At 45.2% G+C, this 22,472-nt stretch overlaps 2 protein-coding genes across 5 annotated transcripts; one reads left to right on the top strand and one right to left on the bottom strand.

The window, feature by feature from the left end:
* Positions 1-105: 105 nt before the first annotated feature.
* On the top strand, positions 106-10,504 carry lrfn5b (leucine rich repeat and fibronectin type III domain containing 5b). The gene is made up of 6 exons (XM_047021772.1): positions 106-644; positions 5,313-6,229; positions 6,621-6,795; positions 7,230-7,563; positions 8,370-8,670; positions 8,822-10,504. Exons 2-6 carry the CDS (start codon positions 5,339-5,341, stop codon positions 9,536-9,538), a joined length of 2,418 nt encoding a protein of 805 aa, XP_046877728.1. The 5' UTR covers positions 106-644; positions 5,313-5,338; the 3' UTR covers positions 9,539-10,504.
* Positions 10,505-17,986: 7,482 nt separating this feature from the next.
* On the bottom strand, positions 17,987-22,435 carry LOC124469043 (transcriptional repressor protein YY1-like). 4 transcript variants are annotated; one of them, XM_047022128.1, is made up of 6 exons: positions 21,634-22,435; positions 20,724-20,886; positions 20,490-20,534; positions 20,194-20,254; positions 19,393-19,551; positions 17,987-19,045 (listed from the first exon to the last, which is right to left on the bottom strand). In XM_047022128.1, the coding sequence occupies exons 1-6, from the start codon at positions 22,187-22,189 to the stop codon at positions 18,863-18,865; spliced, it is 1,167 nt and encodes a 388-aa protein (XP_046878084.1). In that variant the 5' UTR covers positions 22,190-22,435; the 3' UTR covers positions 17,987-18,862. The 4 variants fall into 4 exon arrangements, with proteins under 4 accessions (XP_046878084.1, XP_046878085.1, XP_046878086.1 ...); XM_047022129.1 differs by having other exon boundaries at positions 20,724-20,874; positions 21,634-22,397; XM_047022130.1 differs by lacking the exon at positions 20,490-20,534 and having other exon boundaries at positions 21,634-22,429.
* Between the last annotated feature and the right edge of the window lie 37 nt (positions 22,436-22,472).

Genomic DNA, 22,472 nt, shown 5'->3' with positions numbered 1-22,472 from the left:
CGATTGGTGCCATCAGGGAAAGGTTGACAGCAGTCAGCGACTTCTGTAACGCCCTGACTGAGGGCAGAAACTGAACTTGAAACTGCTGCCTCTCAATCAATCTGGATTAATTTACTCTGAGCCTGCCCTGCATCTCCGGCAGACCTGCAGGGACGAGAGACGCTAACATCTGGCTTGCTGTTAAGCGATCCAAATTCACCACCACCAGTCAGTCAGCGCTGTAGACAGCAGCCTGTCGCCACAAAGGCGTTTTCTCTGCTAAAACGGTGCGTGCGGGCGTAATGCGCAGCAGAGGCATATGTAGCTGGAGATCTGCAGCCTCAAAGCGAAAGCAGGACCCTTCAGCCTGCGGTTTTTTAGATAGGCTACAAAACATCTAGTAGCCTGAGCATTTTCAACGAACATACACTGAGGGAAGGCATTGGAATGTGGCTAACTATGCTGCTTATGGATTTCTTGAAGGGCATCGTTGAAGGCCGTTAAACTGTATGGATCCAGCGCGCGTTTTTGGGACACCTGAATAATCTCAATGAGCCACCATCGAGGTCTATTTATCTTTTAAAATGCCTGGGTACTCAGACTAGTTGTATTCGCGGCGAATTGTGTCACGCCACCTCGAGTAGGACTGATGTTCCATCTTCAAGGTAAACTTATTTTTCGATAAATGGTTTTGTCTGCATAGCCTATCAATTGAACTCTTTTTGAGGATTGTCTTTCAAGAAAACGCGAGAAGCGTGATGCTCTAGTTGTACATGGGCTATCATCTTCTGAGTATCGCTCTCTCTCGGCGGGTGGAAGACTATAGGCTTAATGAAAAGGTGAGGAATCTTCTAAAGACGGCGGTTATGCGCCTAGATGGCATATACCGCAAGGTCAACATTACCTCTCATTTCACATGGAACGTAGACAGATACCTGCATTTTAATAGACTGAATGTTAAGTTTCTTTTCCCAAATGAAGCAGTGAATTTTGCTATGAGCCAGTCATCCTGTCCACTCAGATGGTCGATATAATGGATTTGATCTTCCCTGCGTTTATAATTGATTATTCCTTATTAGTCCAGATAGGTCTACTTCTTTATAATGGGAAGCTTATTTGTTAGGTTTTTCAATCAGGAAGGTTTACCATCTGGTTAATGTTTCTTATGCAAATTAGGCGCTAGTTAGGCTATATACCTCTTGTTTTATACATTGAATTGAGTATGTTGGGGAAATTAATTATTGAACAAGGATTTGATGTTTTTAGGATGCTGCTGAATTAAGAGTCAAAATATTGACTTCATGATTCATTACTATGAAATGACATAATGATTCTTTTTCATGTCCAGGTCTGGTTATCATACATCTTATTATTCATGTCCAGGTCTGGTTATCAAACATCTTATTATTCATGACTGCCCCAGGCACCGTTGTAACTGTCAAACCATTGCATCTAGTACGCCTCCTTTTTTTTTGCTTCTATTAGCTTTCTGATTACTATATTTAATACAATACTAATATCTTAAGTCAGTGTGTGTCACAAACACAATAGCAAATAAAAGCTTAATACCAACCCCAAGGTATATTGTACAGGAGCACATTGACCCAATTTACATTTTTGCCACAGTGTAGGCAACTGGCTGCACAACATAGCCGTAGTAATTTTTCCTTTTTAAGGCTTTCTGTATATGTTGGTTTGTATTTAGATGGAATATTACCTTTACCACAAAACACAGTGTGTCAATCAATGTGGCTTCAATTGTGTCTGAATCAGGGGTATAAATCAATGGAAAACATAGTGATGTTAAATGGTTGATCTATCAAAGTGATATTGGACTGGCAGACAGCACCCAGAATTTGCTTCACGACTCTTTGGAGAGGAACTGTTTAACAGGAAGGGTCCTAATCTTCAAGAGAGAGTTAATGCTGATGAACAACCCTTCTATTGATGCAGAGGGCTCTTATTAGTATGCTACACCGTCAGACATACACATGGGACATGAACACACACACAAACACACACCTCCAGCTGAACCTAAAAAATGAACGTCAACATATTATTGATCTCAGTTAGCAGTGTGCTGAGTTTCAGTTCAAATAGAAATGTGATTCTGTGTGTTTTCAAAATACTCACTCTTGTTTATTGAAAAGAGAGCACTGGGATGTTAAGTAGCGGTTACATCCATAGGAGACTGTAGCTGTCTACAATACCAGGGTTGAGGTGTCAGAAAATGAACTTCAGAATACATCCCATTCCAGTGACGTTTTAATGTTGCCATGGCATCGAGGTTGTCACCCAAGAGCTAACACATTCTACTTTTGACAGTGAGTTTGGCAGCCACTGAAAGTAATGGGTGTTCCAACACATGCACACACACACACACACACACACACACACACACGGCTCTAGAAGGTCCAACTGATGTCTGCACCAATCAGGAAAGTTGGTTTTTGTTGTGTTCATATATAATCCTACAAAGTCAGAATCTATAAGAAATATTAACGATCGCACCTGGATTTATATTAACATTCAAGCCGGGAAACAAGGTTGCACAAAAACAGATTCTGACATTTAGATTTACACAAGTATCAACCTTTACCAATCTTCATCAGTTAAGTCAGCATGGGTGAGACAGAGCCATGTGGCACCAGTCTGTTGTTTGTATTGTGTAGTCATGGCAGGCCTCATCTCATAAGAATCCTGTCTCAAGGACCATTTCCTTGATTCTCTGCCCAGCCGTGGGATGCAGAATCTCTCTCACACGAGCCCCAGCATAAGTTCCACCATCTGAAAACATTCCCCCATGACCTCACTGGCCGAGAAGAGCAGCCCGCTGCTTGCTGCATGCTGCATGAGGCTTTTCTGGGCGAACGCCCCCCCGGGGACAACATAGATATCCTCTCTGTGTATGTATGTCTCTATGGCTGGAGGTTGTTGTTTAGCAAGCTGCTGCTATTAGCAAGGAGGCATCCTACACTCCGTGTGGGTTTATGTATGTTTAGTCTGCACTCTTAGATAGTAATTATTTACTATCGTATTAATCCCCTCGTTCATTTGGTACCTGACTCGATTATGAACAACCCCTTTCTGACCTGTTTGAGGGGGGGGGGGGGGGAGGGCGGCAATCGACAATGAAGAATATGATGGATTTATTTATTGATTCATTATCTACTTATGTGTTGATCTACTTGATGAGAGTGACCTGGTATGCAGATTGCTATGGAACCCCCCATGATTAAAACCAGATTAGGGTGACAATGACAGATACTTCCTGCCATGTCACAGTGGCATGGGCTTGTCCTTTTGTCCTCCCTCAAAATTATTTCTCAGGGATTACCATCGTAGCCATTCTCGTTACGTGTGGCTGAGTTTTCACCAGAGAAAAAAGACCCATCTCGACAGAGTGAATCAATATCACGTCTGGAGCGCCATTCGAGTTGGGAAGTAGCAGGTCGTCCTCGCCTCATTGCACAACCAGAAGCCGAGCCTTCCAGAGCAAACCAGAAGGTAGATGGAAGACACACACGCATGCAGACACGCACAGCGAAAAAATAAACGCTTTTGCACTTCCCCCTTTCTATCTCTCTCTCCCTCTTCCTCCCCTTTCCTTTTAATTCCTTCCTCACCAAGCTCCACAGTGTTTTATGCACACGCACACACACTCTCACGCACCCAGAGAAAGTCACCCACTCTTCATGACAGCAGACACCGTTCCAAGTCATCATGGTACGCTTAAGGAGTGTCGTAACTGGCCCATTTAACAATTACATTACAGTCCATTTGTCTCAGACTCCACTCAGGACCTTTTTTTGAAACTGCTCCCATTGCGGAAAATACAGGAGAGCAGCGCAGACAAGAACATATCACTTAGTTTGGAGAAAGAGGTGAAAAATGTCCTCTAAAGAAAGTGCCATGAAGCTGTAAATGGAGACTGTGATCGTATTTTGATCAACAGTATCCAACTATTAATTTAAATGTTAGAGCGCTGTGCTCTTTTTAAAATGATACTTCACTGTTTCCTTTTATGATCAAAAGTACCGAGTACTTCTTTATTCCTTCATTGTCAGGCAGTGATGCACTTTCCAGCCGTCACCCTGCAGGTAATATCTGTACATGCCACCAGGCCTCACAATCTCTTCATATCCAACCCACCCCCCACCTTTCAGTTTGTCACTCAGGTTCTGTGTGTAGTATTCTTCACTCTCTGACACAATTCTTGTTCCCTGACAGTGAAGGTTATTATCTTGCTGGTTGTGGGACAAGGCTTTGCTGAAGGTTTAGCAGAGCCTTTGAAGCACAGAGCTGCACAGTTGATTCTTTGCTGAGATAAAAATGTGTGTGGACAATATCATTGGCAAGCTTACAGTAACAGCAAGGGGTGCAACCATACCACAGAAAGTATTCTGTGAAGTTGTGAAGTCGTTTTTCAATTGTTTGGTTTTGTTTCTTTGTATTGCTGGTGTGGAATAAAGGGTTCCTTCAAGTACAGGCATATTGCCTTCTACTTCTAGGTGTTGACTCATAGGTCAAGGCCAAGACTCATGTTCAAAACATAATCTCTTTTTTAGGTTAGTACGATTTCTAATAATAATCGGCAAACTGCCCTCGAGCCACTGCTGCATATCTGCTGAGTGGTCTTCTTCTGTAACGCTTTTGGCTGTGAGACATATTTTCACTCCTGACAAGGTCTTAGGATTCATCGAATCGGCCCCTCCTTATCCCGTGTCTCAGTTGTGTCATAAGTAAGAGGAGGAGCAGTGAGCACTGAGAGAAAATCAATATCCAGAGACGGCGTGTCATCTGTGAGCCAGCGTAGCCGACTCATCCCTTCCCATTGCCTCCGTAGGATCCTAGGAGACATCAGTCTAATTCTGAGGACTGACTTGGATGGCCAGAAGAGACTTTCATCCCTCCAAACACCAAGATAAAAGGCTTGGCATTATCACATTAAAAACACAGCGTCAGCAGATTAGGGGCTAAAGTGTGGTTGTCGCCAAACAGACCAATCTTCACTGGGTTTTATTGTCTCACAGTTCTTAATGAACTACTAGAATAGTTTTTCAGGGGTACTTCAAGCGTGGACTTGTTTGAGGGAGGATTGTTCCCTGCAGTCAATGTGATTCTTGATTTCCTTTTCACTGTCATGTCAATGGAGATTTATTGTATTATGAAAGGAAAAATTAATGTTATCCAGGGCTTTCTTCTTTGTAAATAAGTACTACAGACGAGGTAACCAATAACTAAGAATCTCAAAGCGGCATGCGTGGTTTATTATCTAGAGTCTTTGAAACAAAGTCTATGAAATATTTCTCTCTCTTTAACTCATTTCCTAGGTGTGGTACCCTGATTGGAAGACCCAATGGAGATCCTGTTGCTTTATCTAATGGTCATTAGCATGGCTGTGAATGCCCACAAAGTCCAAATCTGCCCCAAACGCTGTGTCTGCCAGATGCTCAACCCAAACCTGGCAACCCTCTGCGACAAGAAAGGGCTTCTCTTCGTCCCCCCGAACATTGACAGACACACAGTGGAGATGCGTCTAGGAGACAACTTTGTCACCAGCATCAAGCGGAGAGACTTTGCCAACATGACCAAGCTGATGGACCTTACCTTGTCCAGGAACACCATCGGATCCATCTCACCCCACGCCTTCAAGGACCTTGAGAACCTGCGGGCCCTGCACCTGGACAGCAACCGCCTGGCCCGTCTCACCAACGACACCTTCAGTGGCATGTCTAAACTGCACCACCTCATCCTCAACAACAACCAGCTCGTCCACATTCACATCGGGGCCTTTAACGACCTGACCGCTCTGGAGGAACTGGACCTGTCCTACAACAACCTGGAGAGCGCCCCCTGGGTGGCCATACAGAGAATGTCGAGTCTCCACACCCTCAATCTGGACCACAACATGCTCAGCTACATCCCTGAAAGGACCTTCTCCGGCCTGCAGAAGCTCAAGCGTCTAGACGTCACGTCCAACAAGCTCCAGAAGCTTCCGCCCGACCCCATGTTCCAGCGGGCGGGGGTCCTCGCCACCTCGGGGAGCATGGGCCCCACGTCGTTCGCGCTGAGCTTCGGGGGGAACCCCCTGCGGTGTAACTGCGAGCTGCTGTGGTTGAGGAGGCTGCGGAGGGAGGACGACCTGGAGACGTGCGCCTTGCCGCAGCACCTGGCCGGCAGGTACTTCTGGACCGTGTCTGAGGAGGAGTTCCTGTGCGAGCCACCGCTGATCACCAGGCACTCCCAGGTCAGAGCGGAGATTATCCAACAAGCCGTTTGCGTAACGTGAATTGATAGTCATGTAACATATCTGATATATCTCATCCTTAACAATAGTGACCTCATTATTGCATGGTAAGCCCCTTTTTAGCACTTTTTTATGGTATAATTATTTTTTTGAGTTTTAAAATCAGTTTTTACTTAAACATCTGGCTCTTACATTTAGCAGACGCTCTTGTCCAGAGCGACTTACAGTAAGTACAGGGACACTCACCCCGAGGCAAGTAGGGTGAAGTGCCTTGCCCAAGGATACAATGTCAATAGCCTGGCGGGGAATCGAACCGGCAATCTTCTGATTAATAGCCCGATTGCCTAACCGCTCAGCCATCCGACTCTCAGATCTCATCTTGACTCTTCAGGAGCTGCGTGCTTTGGAGGGTCAGAGTGTGGCGCTGCGCTGCAAGGCCAGGGGAGACCCAGATCCCATCATCCACTGGATTGCCCCTGACGGCCGCCTCATGTCCAACTCGTCCCGGGCTGCGGTCCACAGCGACGGAACGCTTGACATCCTCATCAGCACCTTGAAGGACTCAGGTCTGTCTATCCAACCTACCCGTTTGTTTTGTGTACTGAGTGCTTTTATGTTTACACAATGGACTTGATGGGGTTCATCCAAAGGAAAATTGTGTTTGTTTAGTAGCGTCGCGTAATGGAGTTGAACTCTCTGTCAGGATATGTCAGTGTCCACAACGCAATCCTGTGTGGAGTGGACCCAATCTGATCTCATTCACCACATGAGTACATTTAGTCATTTATCAGACGCTCTTATCCAGAGCGACTTACAGTAAGTGCAGGAACATTCCCCCCCCGAGGTAAGTAGGGTGAAGTGCCTTGCCCAAGCACACAACGTAATTTGGCACTCGAACGGGCAACTTTCTGAGTAATAGCCCAATTCCCTAACCGCTCAGCCATCTGTATGAAGTCATTCCGGATGGTGATGAGGTTCTCTGCTGCTCCCTGTTCTCCAGGCTCCTTCACCTGTGTGGCCTCGAACCCGGCAGGAGAAGCTCAGCAGAACGTGGACCTGGTCATAACAAAACTCCCCCACATCAGCAACGCCACCGGGCCAGAACAGGAACCGGACCCCGGCTCGTCCGACATCGCCACGGTGACCAAGACTGGAGGGGATGTGGCGGGGGTGCCCCATGGGAACCCCAAGACCAGCCAGGAGAAGACGGTGGTCGTGGCTGAGGCGACGTCCACCTCAGCCCTTGTCAAGTTCAACTTCCACAGGATCATCCCAGGCATACGCATGTTCCAGATCCAGTACAACGGCACCTACGACGACTCTCTGGTGTACAGGTGAGCAGCTTTAGTGAGGGGTCTGAGGCATCTTGGGAAAGGGAAATTAATGCATCATCTTCCTGATCAGTTCTGACGACTGTGATGTCTGTCTATAGTCACACAAATAAACTCACTCAATGTCAGATAAAGATAGTGGTAAAATAATCAATGACTTTGAAATCACATTGGAACCATGTTCAATAGTGTATGATTTACAATGTGCCAAAACATAATATGAATACCTAACAATCCCAACCAAAACAAAATGTCTGTGTTGAGCAGGGTGATGCTAAGATGAAAGCGAAATCCGACTGTTTTACTAAAAGCTTCAGAAGATCTTACAGACCCATCTGACTAGCTGGAGCCCAGAGCGTTCTTTCATCTCTTCCCTTCTCACTCTGCAGAGATTATCTCTCTGATATGATAGGATCACTTCTCAGACATTTCCATCCAATGTGACTCCCATGTCAACACCATATGCTATTTAGTACACCATGGAGTTTCAGGCTCATTAGAGAATCAGTCCTTCAACTCTGAATGATTTCAAATCCAGACTATTTAACAAACACCAAACGGCAGTATTCCACAATGACTCTTTCTATCTGAACAATTACCCTAATTAACGGGAGAGAGCACAGGTTCACATCTTGAAACGCCACACAAATATAAATCGAATCATTTCATAAAATTCCTATTACCTTCCGAGAAAAGCAATCACACTCAAACGCACCGAAGATTGCAAAAACACCTGCAGAGATGCCCGGCATCCATATACATGACCTAACACCTCTACCACCCTGTAACTGCTTCTCTTCACGACACAGAATGATCCCTCCCTCCAGCAAGAGCATCATGGTCAACAACCTAGCAGCCGGGACGCAGTACGACCTGTGTGTGCTGGCCATCTACGACGACCAGGTGACCTCCCTGACCGCCACCAGAGTGGTCGGCTGTATCCGCTTCACCACCGAGCCCCAGTACCTGCGGTGTCACTTCATGCAGTCTCAGTTCCTGGGCGGGACCATCGTCGTCATCATCGGAGGAATCATCGTGGCGTCCGTGCTGGCCTTCATCATCTTCCTCATCGTGCGCTACAGAGTCTGTAACCAAGGCGACTTGGACAAGGTTGTGTTGAGTCCATTTGTTTTGTTATAGTTTGTGTTGTTGTAGCCTGCTCCGTGTTTGGTTTTGTTGTCGGACGATCTCATCGCCGCAGCCAGTCTCACCTGACTAACTATCTGTTGTTGTTTATCTGTTGTTTGCCCCTCTATGGAAGGCTCTGGAAATGGGGGACATCCGCTCCCTGAGCAGCGACGGGCAGCTTCAGGGCTGCGGCCTCCCCAAGTCCCTGTCCAAGCAAATCCTCCGTCCGGAGAAGGACGAGAAGGACAGTCTGAGGGTGGCTCTGCCCCTTCCTGAGCCCGTCAAGCTCCGCCCGGTAGGCGCCACCACCGCAGCCGCTGCTGCCGCCGCCAACGCCAAATCTTCCCTCCCTGACTGCACAGTCACTACCTCCGCTGCCAGTCACAGCTGGCATCCCGCTTCTCCTGGACCGCTGAGGCCCAAACGCTCCGTCGCACCTGCCAAGCCCTTAGAAGTCCGCCGAGCCGAAGGCCAGAGTGATGTGGAGCTGGAGAACATGAACCGGAACAACTCCTCTAAAGTCAAAATGGCTGGCAGTGCTGTGGCTGCTCCCTCCCTCGCATCCACCAACTGGACACCAGCTGAAAGGGGTTCCCGCCCCCGCGACGGCACCCGCTATTACAAGACTGTGCCTGCGGGGGGCGTGAGGGTGAACCGGAGGCACTCCCTGAATGTGGACTCGTACGTGGAGCAGCGGTGCTACGTCAGCTATCCCAAGCCGGGTGGAAATCTACGGTCCAAACGTAGCCTGTCCATGAGCGGGGAACTGCCCCAACTGGAGGGCATGAACATTCGCCGGGGGCGAGACAAGCTCTCTAAGTCAGAGTGGCTACTGGAGAGCACTTTATGATTGACATTTTATGGAATAGCTTGTCTCTTTTCCTGGAGTGAATTTGTACCAGGCTGAGTCCGGGCTACACACACTATGACATTGGAGTTTTTCTGTGTTCTCAATCTCAAACGAGAGACCCACAAGCTCTGTTTTGTACATCTGAGAGCAAGGTAGCCGAACAGGGTTTATGAGCATATGTTTAACGTTTGTTTTTTACCTACTATCCTATCAAAGTCATCTTTAAAGCGACTTTGGACATAACTTTGATGAGAGGCACAAAAATGTATAAAGCAACTTCATGTACAAAAATGTTAAGTTGTGTAACATATAACTCAAGACACATGTAAGTGTTCACCTGAACGCAGTCAAATTGTTGGGCTTATAGCAAAGTGAGAGAGGGAGGGGGAGGGGAAGGAGGTGGACAGGCTGTCATATTTGTTATACTGCATTATAGCATTGCCTGTTCCTTAAAGTGATAACAATCACTGTAGACAGTTGACATTGTTTGTGTCTTCAGTTTACAGACAGATGGCGACATGTCTTAATGATCTCATTGGCGGTGAGGAGGGATTACGAATGTGCTGCACATCCCAGAGGTGTGGAACAGAATGTACCCAATCAAATGTAATGACAGAGCTGGATCTTTTCATCACACCACACAGACAAAAGCAACAGCACAATGCAGCATTTATGGCACAAGTCGATTCAGTCTAATACTGCCCTCCAGTTTGAATCAATATGTTTATCACAAAATTACATGAAGACTCATGCTGATAGGGTTTCTGTCAGAACTCATGCGACAGTTTAACTAATAGCACACGGGTGGAAGGAGCAAAAGCAGGCCATCCGGAACCTTCCGGAGAATTGAGCCTGAAAGTTTACGTTCATGTTTTCATTTTTTTTTTACTATTATTATATTGTCATGTCACACTAAGAAACATTGTAAATTGAACTGTTTGTGAAGAAAAATGTTTACCACAATATGGGGAGAAGTCAGCTCTTGTTTTTGCTGTTGTTTATGTTTGATGTTTACCAGTATAAATAAACCAATGACAAAAGGAGTTATTCATGTTCTTTCAAACAGTACAGGCCAACCGAAATCCTGTTTGTGAGACCAATTCAGTTCAATTCATACAAAGACAGTTAAAGAACAATTGCTGCTTCAGCCGACTAAATACAGTATATACGTCATGTTGCAACCAGTCAGTTTCTCATAAACCAAAAGTCCCACAAACAGAATTGTATTTGAGAAGATTTATAAAGTAATCAACATCTAAATGATTTCTAGAGATAAAAGCAAATAAATAACTTTTACTTCCATGAGTCTAGCTGGCTGGCTGTAGCAATAATGATTTTTTGGGTTTCGGTAATCTTAAAGCAGCTTAATCCTCTCCCTGCAAGCTGCAGACCTCTGACAGATCTCTGCCCTCCACTGCTGTGTTTGTTCAAAGAGAAGGGGAAGCAGCTGATGAAAAGAGGCCATGGTGGTCACCAGGGACACATCTCTGCACGGCTGAAATCGGCCCCCGAACATCAGCGCTGCCCGGTCTGGCTGCTCTCAGGACACCAGGCACTGTACAGCCCCTCCCATGAATCTGCTGTCTCTCTACTTGTGTGTGGGCCTGTTTATCCATCCTAACACACACACAGCTTCTTCTTGGTTTTATCTGTTGTCCGCAAGCCTGTCTGTCTGTGTCACAGCCTGCCCTGTTTATCTAGATGCTACCTGTTTACCTGCCTCTCTAACTATCTATCTACCCATTTGTCTGACAGCTGGCTCCGCCTGTTTCTTTGTCTGTCTGTCTTTCTGTTTGCCAAAGGAGTTAAACAGACCGGTCATCTTTGCAGTGACCCACACACATAACTCATCTTCACTGCAATTGTGCCAGGGCATTCTCTGTGCATCCTGATGGTTTACGATATCACCTTACATGTTTTATCTTCTTGCAATATAAGGTCTGAATGGGGCTCTTCTGGTTTATGTTCTGATTGATTTTTCAACCTACTGGACATGCAAACTGATACGCTTTACATACTCCTAGACTTTGAAGGATCTATCTTACTGACATGAAATTCTCTGGAAAAGTGGAATGGAATAGGCAGCGCTTGTTAGGATGTGCTGCACATATGTCAGACAAATTAATTACTGTCACCCAAACAAGTTGGGCGTGAGCTTTTAAATGTATTATTTCTAGCTCGTTATGGATGATTAAAATGCTGGGGATATTGGCCTGGACCTTCGTTCAGTCTCTGGTGGGTGCCAGAGGTGTGTGTTAATAATAGATGTGTTTCTGGGGAGAGAGAAAACAGGGAAGAAAGAGAGAGAGAGAAACGAGGAGAAAGGAGAAGGGCGCGGAGAGGGTTTTGGAAAGATTGATGTGGAAGGAAGGAAGCAGAGAGGTAGCAATGGAGTTGGAGAGGGGAGGAGGGATATGCAGAGAGTGAAGAGAGAGAGAGAGAGAGAGAGAGAGAGAGAGAGAGGGGGGGGGGGGGGAGTGGTGGGAGAGAGAGAGGAAGGGATAGAGTGAGAGTGGGTACACAGAGAGAAAAGAAGACCGGTGGCAAGAGCATCCACTGAAAGGCAGCCATGCAGCCTGGGGGTGCCTCAGAATTCAGAGCAGCTCTACGGGGGAGGAGGGGGGAGGCGGGGGAGGGGGGAGGAGAGGACCTTGGCTGGAAGTTTACCAGCGAACCGAGGGGAGCAGAATGTGCCCTGCGGCCAAATCGGAAACCACCCGGTCTCCCTCGCACACTGCAGGTTCCTGCCCTCAACCCGGCTCTCTCCCTCACTTCCTCCTCCATGTTTCCTGTCTTGTCTCTAACCCCCCTACGCTCTCCTCTCCCTCACGACCCCTGCTGTTGTCCCGCTCCATTTTGGACCCCACACTCCAGCCATCCGCTTTCTGTACTGCCTCGCTACGCTGCATGTCTCTTAAACACTCAAGCCCTCAGACCTCGGAAGCCCTTAGCCTCTCTCCTGCTGTCACCCTGGAGTACTCACCTGCCCGTCATGAGTCAGAGGGCCAGACGAGTCTGGCAGAGCTAGCATGTGATTTGTTTAATATACCTCTGAATAGGGGGGACTGAATCACTGCTAAACTGTTGTTCAGAATTCAGACTTCTAGAAGCGATATTCTGTTTTAGCTATGGAAAAATCATCAGTTATGTGACGGTCGTCCTAATAGGGAGAATCACATTAGGGCACTGATGCACCAAATTCACGGTCAACCATCTTGCTTCGAGTCATTTGTTCTGTCTGTTCCAATAAGTTGAAGAGGCTGTTAGAATCGAAGTCAGAGAACAATGACTGTAACATTTAATTGCACAGATCAGACAGGCCTCAGTGAGTGCAACAGTTAGCATCTTTCACCCTGTAAATATTGATACTGCGCTTCATTATCTTGACAGTTAAACGCGCTAAAACAAAAGAATAGATGAGATTATAAGAAGACAGAGTTATATGTGTCTACAGTGTGATATATTCCTTGAGAGTATACAATGTCAGTAGCCCGAGGCAAGGCAGACTGTGTGATGAAGCACCACATATTCCTCTCAGGGTTAGAGGAGAAGGACATGTAAAGGGAGACGAGGCAGCAGTATGAAATATGCTCAGGCAATTCCAAGGAGTATGCATTATTAAGAGGAGTAAATGGGTCCAGGATGAAGGCAACTCATTAATAGTAAATGTGATTACTGTTTCTGGGAAAACAGCAGTCTGAACAGGGAGGGATAATTGAAATGGTCAAATCAAAACTAAAGACTTCCCTGTTTACTCATTTACAACTGCTAGTGTCTAGCCTGGAGCATGTTCCTGTGGAATCCTGCTGGGACTGTTCCTATTGAACTGGATGTGATTCGGATTGCTTATCTCATTAATTCCGGACTCCTTGGACTATGGACTTTGTGTATGCTAACATGGGGAGGAAGAAGTAACTCTTTCATTTTAGGTGAATGTAGAGGTGTATGTGTTTTAGGTCAGATGGCTGAGCGGTTAGGGAGTCTGGCTATTAATCAGAAGGTTGTTGGTTCGATTCCCGGCTGTGCTAAATGACGTTGTGTCCTTGGGCAAGGCACTTCACCCTACTTGCCTTGGGGAAATGTCCCTGTACTTATTGTAAGTCGCTCTGGATAAGAGCGTCTGCTAAATGACTAAATGTAAATGTTCGCCCAAGGAGCCACACAAGCTAAAACCGCCACTGGGCTGTGGCGGTAGGTGTGACATCATCATGGCAGATGGGAGTTGAGGTGTGGCCTTCCCCTTCCAAACCTCTTATTTCGTAATCTTAATTTGTCTCGTCCCAATCTGACGAGATTTATCAAATGTTTTTAAATCAATATGGTCATCATTTTGAGAAGGCAGGAATCTATGAAAACCGACCAGCTGCAGACATTTCACACGTTTGTGAAGATGTCGGAAAAGGGTCAGTAGCCAGGAGTGTTGGTCAAGTCATCAAACACAGACTAACTGACAAATACTTTTCACACCCCATATGCCAGCAGAACAGTCTGACGGGAACCCTATTCCTCTCGACCCTGAAGGGTTCCCACACTGGGTGAACAGATGCTCTCTCCTTCTCCTCTCTATCCTCCTCTCTATCCTCCTCCTCCTCGCTCTCTCCTCTCTCTCCCTCCTCCTCTTCTCTCTCTCCTCCTCTTCTCTCTCTCCTACTCTCTCTCCTCTTCCTCTCTCTTTCTCTCTCCTCCCCCTCTCTCTCTCTCTCCTCCTCCTCTCTCTTTCTCTCTTTCTCTCTCTCTCTCTCTCTCTCTCTCTCTCTCTCTCTCTCTCTCCTCTTCTCTCTCCTCCTCCTCCTCTCTCTCCTCCTCCTCCTCCTCTCTCTCCTCCTCTCTCTCTCATCCTCCTCTCTCTCTCTCTCCTCCTCTCTCTCCTCCTCCTCTCTCTGTCCTCCTCCTCTGTCTCTCCTCCTCTCTCTCCTCCTCTCTCTCATCCTCTTCTCTCTCCTCCTCCTCTCTCTCCTCCTCCTCTCTCTCTCTCCTCCTCTCTCTCTCTCTCTCTCTCCTCCTCCTCTGTCTCTCCTCCTACTCTCTCTCTCCTCCTCTCCTCTTCTCTCTCCTCCTCCTCTCTCTCCTCCTCCACTGTCTCTCCTCCTCTCTCTCCTCCTCTTCTCTCTCCTCCTCCTCTGTCTCTCCTCCTCTCTCTCTCCTCCTCTCTGTCTCCTCCTCACAGGCTCCTCTCTCTCCTCCTCTCTGTCTCCTCCTCTCTCCTCCTCCTCCTCTCTGTCTCCTCCTCACAGGCTCCTGGGTGATGGAGGACTAACAGGATGGCCGTAGTTCACACCAGACACGCCAGGCACCATTAGGAAACATTTTGTTCCCATTTACCTGATGGCTGCTATCGCTTACGGAGGTGATTGGCTCTCATTCCCCCTCGTCAGCCTCCACAGTGATGGATCTCTCATTGATTGCCAGAGTTGGATATCTGAATACCAGTAAACCCGCTGCCAGTCAAATCTAGCTACGAGCCCCTGGCAAAGAGAGGACGGCTAAGCCTGTTTACGAAGCCCATTCACAGTGACTTACTAAGAGTGCTTATGCTAATCTTGTTATCTCCGCAGGATTCTGGTAATGGAGGAATAGACAACACAAGTTGGGAGAGGGAAGTGTTTTATGTACACTTTCAGAGGGGTAAAAAGTCCAACATAGGAATACTTTTGGTGGATTGCTCACTAACGCAAAGGGTTTTGGTATCCATGCCAGTTTTTCAGATGAACCTGCTGGATGCATATTCCGTTGTGAATATTCACAGTTCAATTAAGATCTCAAATCATGTCACATTACACAAGAATTTCACACTAATTGGGCATGTTAAACTCACACAAGGGGATTCTAATGAAATTATCTCTGCAATGGCCCTATACGTAATTTGTAATCAGTTGTCTACGTTTTTGGTCGAGAGGACATAAGCACAGCTGGGAAAAGGGAGTTTGCAATGAAAATGAAAAGTAGCTTATAAACAAGGTGTTGATGATCTTTTTATCTTAACGTGACCGAGTTTGTTAGGCTGTGTATAACAAGCTTTGAGGTGTAAGCTATGCAGGGTGTATCCTCTTATTTGAAATGTAGATTCAATAGACCGAGTTCTTTTGAAGAGAGCGCACGTGGCACCTTTAGTGACCGGGTGGAACGAAGCGCGGGACGTGATTAGATTTATAAAATGAAGCATTAATCAAATAAAGGTCACTATGCTTGTGATGTGCATTTGAACGATATCATAAAAGAAAAGGTGTTGGCCAGGGCTTTTTAGAATATAGCTACATGTGGAACTGTAATTCCAATGTGGCACTTAAGCAAGTTAAGATAGCAATGACAAAATCAGTGGTATGACAATTAACCATTTGAAAGACGCATTGATAAAAAAATAGCCTGCAGTATGACTGAAACTCCTTGTTGTAGGGTTAAAGCGTTGCAAGCACTGACTGCGGCAGTCATGGAATTCACAGGGTTTCAGGCGCTCCCACAGTCGCACGTCTCTGTTACCTTGGCAACATATTTCCGCATGAAAATAGCATCTGAGAGGAGCGAACAGACGCGAGCTGTGCCCACCGCAAAGAAACACAACACGTTTTGTCAAGAAAACATAAATGATTATTATTAAGACTTCTCAGCTGCATATAAAATACAAAAACATCAAAAACTGATGTGTTCGAAGGCGTCCTAGTGGACTTGCCTACTGCCCATGGGAGTATGGATTCACACTATTAGGCACTATTAGGCATGCTCTCACAGAAAAGACTGACATGCAGGCACATTATTAATGATTGAAAAAATTAATAAATGCTGTCCATGCAAGGCTCTGTGTTGATCTATGAGGATTCCCTTGCCTATACACATTTACGCATGAAGGACTAGTCTACTTGAAGTTGTTTACTTTGTACTTGTAATGACACACTTTGCATACTCTGTGCAAACAATGAAAGGAAACGTCAGAAAAAATACATCAAATCGTTCACATTTGGTTAAGAGAGAGAGAGAGAGAGACAGAGAGAGAGAGAGGCCTGCAAGAACAACCGCAAGGAGTTTCCCAGAAGCAGAGACTTTAGGAGGAACCTTCCATTTCACATTAGCCTATAAACAGCACAAGGGCTCTAGCTCAAGGGAAAAAGATGCCTAATGAAATAAGCATCTGAGTGAGCAGGTGTTTGAGGCTTGACAGACTTCAGCTGCATAACAAATAGCACATTTGCTCTCCCTTGCCTTTGTCAATCAAAACAACCAATCGACTGAATAAATGCTCCCTATAAGAAAACGCTTGGACGCCCATACGGTGTCATGCCTGTGATATTTATCACAACTCACTCACACACACACACACAAAACACACACACAGGTAGGCTATAAAGTATCAGCGATGTTTAAGTATGGGTTCTATAATGGGTGGTTTTGAACGCTCAATCACAGTGTTGCTTCCCACGCTGTGTTCAAGACATACGCTCAGTGCTGGATTTTAAATAGATGACGCCATTTAGTTCTCGATGGTATTTAAAAGCTTGATCCATTATGTATTTTTGCTGAAAAAAAATTGTCTAAGGTTCCTCTGAACTTATAAAGGTCCCCTACTCTAAATAAGCCTACTGAAGTGGAATTAGGCCCACACATTTTTGTTAGGTTTAGTAATTGTCTATATTGTGACAATTTCATGTAAAATATATGAAAATTATTTAAAGGAAAAGTAGTTTGACTTTTGTCTAGCTATAAGATATTTCCCCTTTGTAACTCTAATACTTTCAGAATGATAAAAAAATGTGGGCTTTGAACACCTACGCAAATACATTTGTATCTGAAAAAAACTACTTCGGTGAGATATCTTGAATTTGTGTGGCTTTAATACAACTGAAATGGACTTCAGGATAGGTTCAGCACCCTGGACAGCACTCTGCCGGAAACAGCGGAGCTCACTGGCTCAATGAAGTTAGCTCATTGTGCCCACCACAGGCCTCACGTGGAACTATCGTTTAACGCCTACTTGAACGTTGGTGTTATTTGACTCGATTAAGTACGGCTAACATGTCAGTTTGTTTATCTTAAATCAGGAAGTAGGTACTGACGCACCATTTCATGAGATTACCGTTGGCCAATTAGCCTACATACGCTGTCCAATGCAACTTGTTTCTTGCTATTACGGCCTACAGGGAAAACCGATTTTCCGTCATTGCATCGTTGTGACTGGTGTTACAATTGCCAGTAGGTGACAGTAAAGAATGTCAATTACAAAGTTACAACCAGGTTACAGCTGTCTAGCTAACTTCCATTTCTAGAAGAGGGCTCATGTAGCAGAATGCTGGGGTAAGCTATGTGATTTGCAAAGCTGAAAACTCGTAAGAAAATTGTTATTAATAATATGAATCCTACTGGAATGGATTTTCACCATTTTGACAAAAATAAATAAAAAAGGCACAAGGACGTTATTCTACCAATAAAAAAAACATGAGCGGTTAGACAGACACTATTAAAGGGAACAGGGGAGACCCTTTTTATTGTGGGTCATTGAAATACATGGTTGTAAATATCAACAAAAGAACGTTTATGACGCCTGTACATATACATTCTAAAACAGAAAGTGATGGTCACGCCGTTGATTTATTAAGCGTAATTGAGTACGTAAAGAGACAGGCTCAGAAAAAAAGTAACAGTTCTCATTTATCTGTATAAGACAATCCGTAAAAATTTAAAGCAAACCATGACTAAAAGTTTAATTGATTAACACTTTAAATCACGCCTCTATGTCTACATAATTTCAATACAACCTTACAATACAAGTATACAAGGTTATTGAATGGTTAGAAGAATGCAAACCAAAAAATATGGGTGGAAATGCAAACATAACTTTCTCTTACACTAGATATTTTAAGGATGTGAACAGTAACTCACTTCTCTTCTCTGAGTACCTCAAGTACAGATCAATACTCAGAAAAAAAGTCACAAATAGTTTCTTTGCATTTCAAAAAGTGTACAATATGCACACTTGGAAAAATAGAAATGAAAAGTTATGCAGATTGGTGAAATAAATTTTAAGTGAAAACAGATTGCTCTCTCAGTTCTGTGGTAAAAAGAATAGTCTCTGATGCTTGTCCACAAGCTCAATCCTTCTGGCAACAACATGCCACTACAGAAAGTGGGTGGGGGCTTATTGAAGAGAGTCCCTGTGTTCTTCAGCCAATAGAACAGGAAGAAAAATGCTACTGGGAGAACTTCACAATTTTGAGACCTCATTTTCCTCTGTTTCCCTTTCAATCAGTCTCAATCCTTTCATTCTTTCCTCAAAGGAGGTTTCTCTTGTGTTCAGAAGATGCTGACATGGTTGGGGTTTGGGGTCAAAACAAGGGTTCATTGGTTGTTTTTGGCTTTGGCATGTGTGAGGATGTGAGACTTCAGGTTAGTCGACTGGGCAAACTTCTTATTGCAGCCATCAAAAGGACAGACATAAGGCCGGTCTCCAGTGTGAATCCGGACGTGTGTGCGCAGGTTGAAATCCAGTGAAAACCTTTTCCCACAGCCCTCGAAGGTACACTGAAAGGAGAGATGACACCGGTGTTGGCACATAGGACCTGATTCATGCAAGTTACAGGAGTCAGGTGGCTGAGCGGGTACAGCATCGGGCTAGTAATCAGAAGATTGCCAGTTCGATTCCCGGCTGTGCCAAATGACGTTGTGTCCTTGGGCAAGGCACTTCACCCTACTTGCCTCGGGGGGAATGTCCCTGTACTTACTGTAAGTCGCTCTGGATAAGAGCGTCTGCTAAGTTACTAAATGTAAATGTAAGTTACCAGCGAATCAGTGAATGCCACTGTAGCTATGTTGAAGGGCTTGTCCCCCCCTTCTTGAAAGCATTGTGTGAAGGAAGTGTAAGTCCGTACCTGGAAGGGCTTTTCCCCTGTATGAACAAGTTGGTGTCGTTTTAGTTTGGAGCTCTCTACGAAGGCCTTGCCACATTCTGCACAGACGTGCACGCGAGGTCCGTGGGTGTGGAGGTGCTTTCTCATGGCAGAGTTGTCCCTGAACATTTTAGTGCATCCCTAAAAACAGGATTGAAGAGTCAGCTACATGGCATCTACTTGGTTTATTTTCAGAATAGACATGGGGATGGGGGGGGAGGGGAAGAAATGAACTGTTTTAGAATTCCATAGATGTTTTACATACACATTCTGGAACCTGAAAACAGAATGTCTATTCCATACATACTGATTCTAAGACTAATTAAAGATTTCATATTACAAAAGGGGGATGGCATTCCCAGTAGGACTAGTACCACAGAGGAAGATGATCATAGATTCCAGTCATGCCTCAATTATCCAAGAAAAATGCAATCCGGGGAAATTATTCAGACACAGTATTTGTACTTTGTCCATATTTATTTAATCTATTGTCTAGGGTTTTACCAAAAAGTTGCTAAATACATTTGATGAAGTTCTTTCTAGATTTCAACATGTTTAAAACCATTTTGATGTACAAGTTCTAATAGTAGTAACAATTTAGCAAAGTATGAAGTGAATGGAGCATTAAATGGATATGCTGGAAATAATGCTAAATGTGTGCTTTAGATATCAAACTTGCTAATTTGTGAGTAAACCAACATTACCATTTAATGTCAGTTGTTAAAATTGGCCTGGTGAGTAACTGTGGAATGACTAACATTTCAAGATGATGGTGAGACTTACTTTATGAGGGCAGGCTATTGTCCTGGGTGCATCATCTTCTTTGATTTTCCTAGGCTTCATCCTATGAGAACACATCAAAGAGAAAGTTTGTTTAATGTTATACAGCAACGTCTACAGTGGATATACGCCCTCACCAGAGTGCCCAGTTCATATAAAGTTTCAAATGACCAGCACCAACGCAAGTGTTAATGAAAGGCAGTTATCTGCCAGTGCTCACCATATAACCTGTGAACTGACAGTTCATATTATAAGCTTAATGCAAAACACTGCTCTTACAGAACTTGACTAGAACTTACCGGACTGGATTTTGACCAAAGGCACCCTCACAGTTACTGAGGGGTCTGAGAAGACAACAGCCACATGAAACTATCAAAATCAGCTCAGATTGAGGTCTGATCGACTGTAGTCTCATATGTGAATTCCACAACTAAAGACCTGAGACATTCTAATGATTTATCATTCCGTTTGTGTTTGTGTCGTTAACGATGTGCACATGTGTTATGGAGCGTGGGACCGTACACCACACTCACCTGGCAAACTCGGCCAGCTGCTTTGGGTCTGACAAGTCGATCCCTGGGATTCCACCAGGCGGAAGTTTTTTCCCTGTCATGTATTCAGAGTAGTCGGGAGGGGAATTATCCCCGATTATCTGTTCCTCCACCACAGATTCATGGTCGATGTCTTTTTTAGCATCTAGGAAACAATGTAGAGAGACTTAACCCATAACATGGACCTTGTACTGACTATATCAATGGGGATTAATTTTCACATTGCATTAAATATCTAAGTGAACATTCACAATTTAACAAACGTACATGGGCAACATTTAATAGAATGCTTACATAAACACTCGACACACTCAATAAACTAAACTTTATATTATTCTTTATTGCCGTGATCATATCAATGGCTGAATCTGAGTTGGACCAGGATTGCCAAATCATTGCACCCTAAACATTTGATCAGATTCCCCCCCCAAAAAACACCAGTTCAGGTCATTCTATTAGACAGGCTGTTCCGCTGATAAGCGTTATGTGAAAGCTTTTCGCTGTATCATTTCCTTTAACATAATTGTCGGCCTTCTCTCTTGAGCCAGCAGCGCGCTCGCTCTGAGCCACTTCTGGCTCGCACCCCCACAGACGCCGCCATCTTCGCCCGGCCGATCGCCATGTTTTCGGGCGGCCATACTAGTCTCGGGGAACATGGCGGCGCCCAGCAACACCTAAAAACATGGCCTCCTTTCAAAACAAAAACATTTCAATCCGATATCGTGCAATTTTGCACCGAAAACTTTCAAAACAGCCATCGGTAACGGTCGGACGAACTACCCTTGGAAATGAACTGGTGCAGAAGGACAACGCCCTACAACAAGGCCCCTTGCACAAGCTTCGACCAAGCACGAACAATGCGGGAGACTGGAAATGACAGAACCTTACTTACCCGACGCCCACATTGTGACAGAGAATTCCCCCTCCAGTGTCTTTATTTGCACTTGCTTCTGTTCCCATTTTCTACTGCTGGCTTCTGAACCGCTTAAATAGCTCTTTTTGCCTGTTTTCTTTCCACTGCCACCTCCTCTCTTCATCCGACCAACAGAGCTTTTCCCAGCCACGGTGACTAAAGTCTGTTCAATGTACTCGTCCTCCACACCAGGTGCTGGGACAGGAATAAGGATCTGATTGTCATAACCTCCGTCTGCATGTAGGTCCGAATCATCTCCGCCCACCACCTCCTCCCTAGTTTGCACTAATATTACTTCTTGGTGGTGGTGGATTGAATTGGGGTCGTCTAACGGCTGAAGTGCTATCATGGGTTGCTCGTCGTCGTCTTCGTCGTCGTCTCCACCGACCACCGTAGTCTCGATAGTTTCTACCGGTATCGTTTCCACCTCTATCTCGTGCAGTTCCACAATTTCAGCCGGCATCTCCGAGCCGTCTGTCTCAATATATAGTGTATCCCCGGATGCCATATTGAAGTCCGCCAGCTTGCTGATCATGCACACCGTGCAACGTTCGTTTACCCAAACACACCCCCCTGTTCCTGCACCCGTTCTCCCTCTTCGAACACAAATAACTCTCCACTCCGTCCCACACCAAATCTCGCCACCACTATGCTCTCACTCTGACATATCGCGAGACCTTTCCGAACGGGGCCGACAGACCGTTATTTTCCTTTAACATTATGTTGTACTAACTATAATTTTTTGGGAGTATGCATTATGTGTGACAGTGTTTTATGTTAGAATAAAGTGCACTGGAAGCTGCAGCTGGGACTTCTCT

The sequence above is a fragment of the Hypomesus transpacificus genome, chromosome 6 (assembly GCF_021917145.1).
Source record: "Hypomesus transpacificus isolate Combined female chromosome 6, fHypTra1, whole genome shotgun sequence".
Lineage (NCBI taxonomy): Eukaryota > Metazoa > Chordata > Actinopteri > Osmeriformes > Osmeridae > Hypomesus > Hypomesus transpacificus.
The sequence above is the reverse complement of the archived record's forward strand: the minus strand, read 5'-3'. Positions and strand labels throughout refer to the sequence as shown.

Excerpts from the sequence above, each read along its gene's own strand:
- lrfn5b (XM_047021772.1), top strand. The coding sequence starts at position 5,339 with ATGGAGATCCTGTTGCTTTATCTAATGGTCATTAGCATGGCTGTGAAT. Across the intron at positions 6,230-6,620 it reads TGATCACCAGGCACTCCCAG|GAGCTGCGTGCTTTGGAGGG; the intron begins GTCAGAGCGGAG and ends TTGACTCTTCAG. Across the intron at positions 7,564-8,369 it reads GACGACTCTCTGGTGTACAG|AATGATCCCTCCCTCCAGCA; the intron begins GTGAGCAGCTTT and ends TTCACGACACAG.
- LOC124469043 (XM_047022128.1), bottom strand. The coding sequence starts at position 22,189 with ATGATCAGCAAGCTGGCGGACTTCAATATGGCATCCGGGGATACACTA. Across the intron at positions 20,887-21,633 it reads TGTCACAATGTGGGCGTCGG|ATGCTAAAAAAGACATCGAC; the intron begins GTAAGTAAGGTT and ends ATTGTTTCCTAG. Across the intron at positions 19,552-20,193 it reads CAATAGCCTGCCCTCATAAA|GGATGCACTAAAATGTTCAG; the intron begins GTAAGTCTCACC and ends TCCTGTTTTTAG.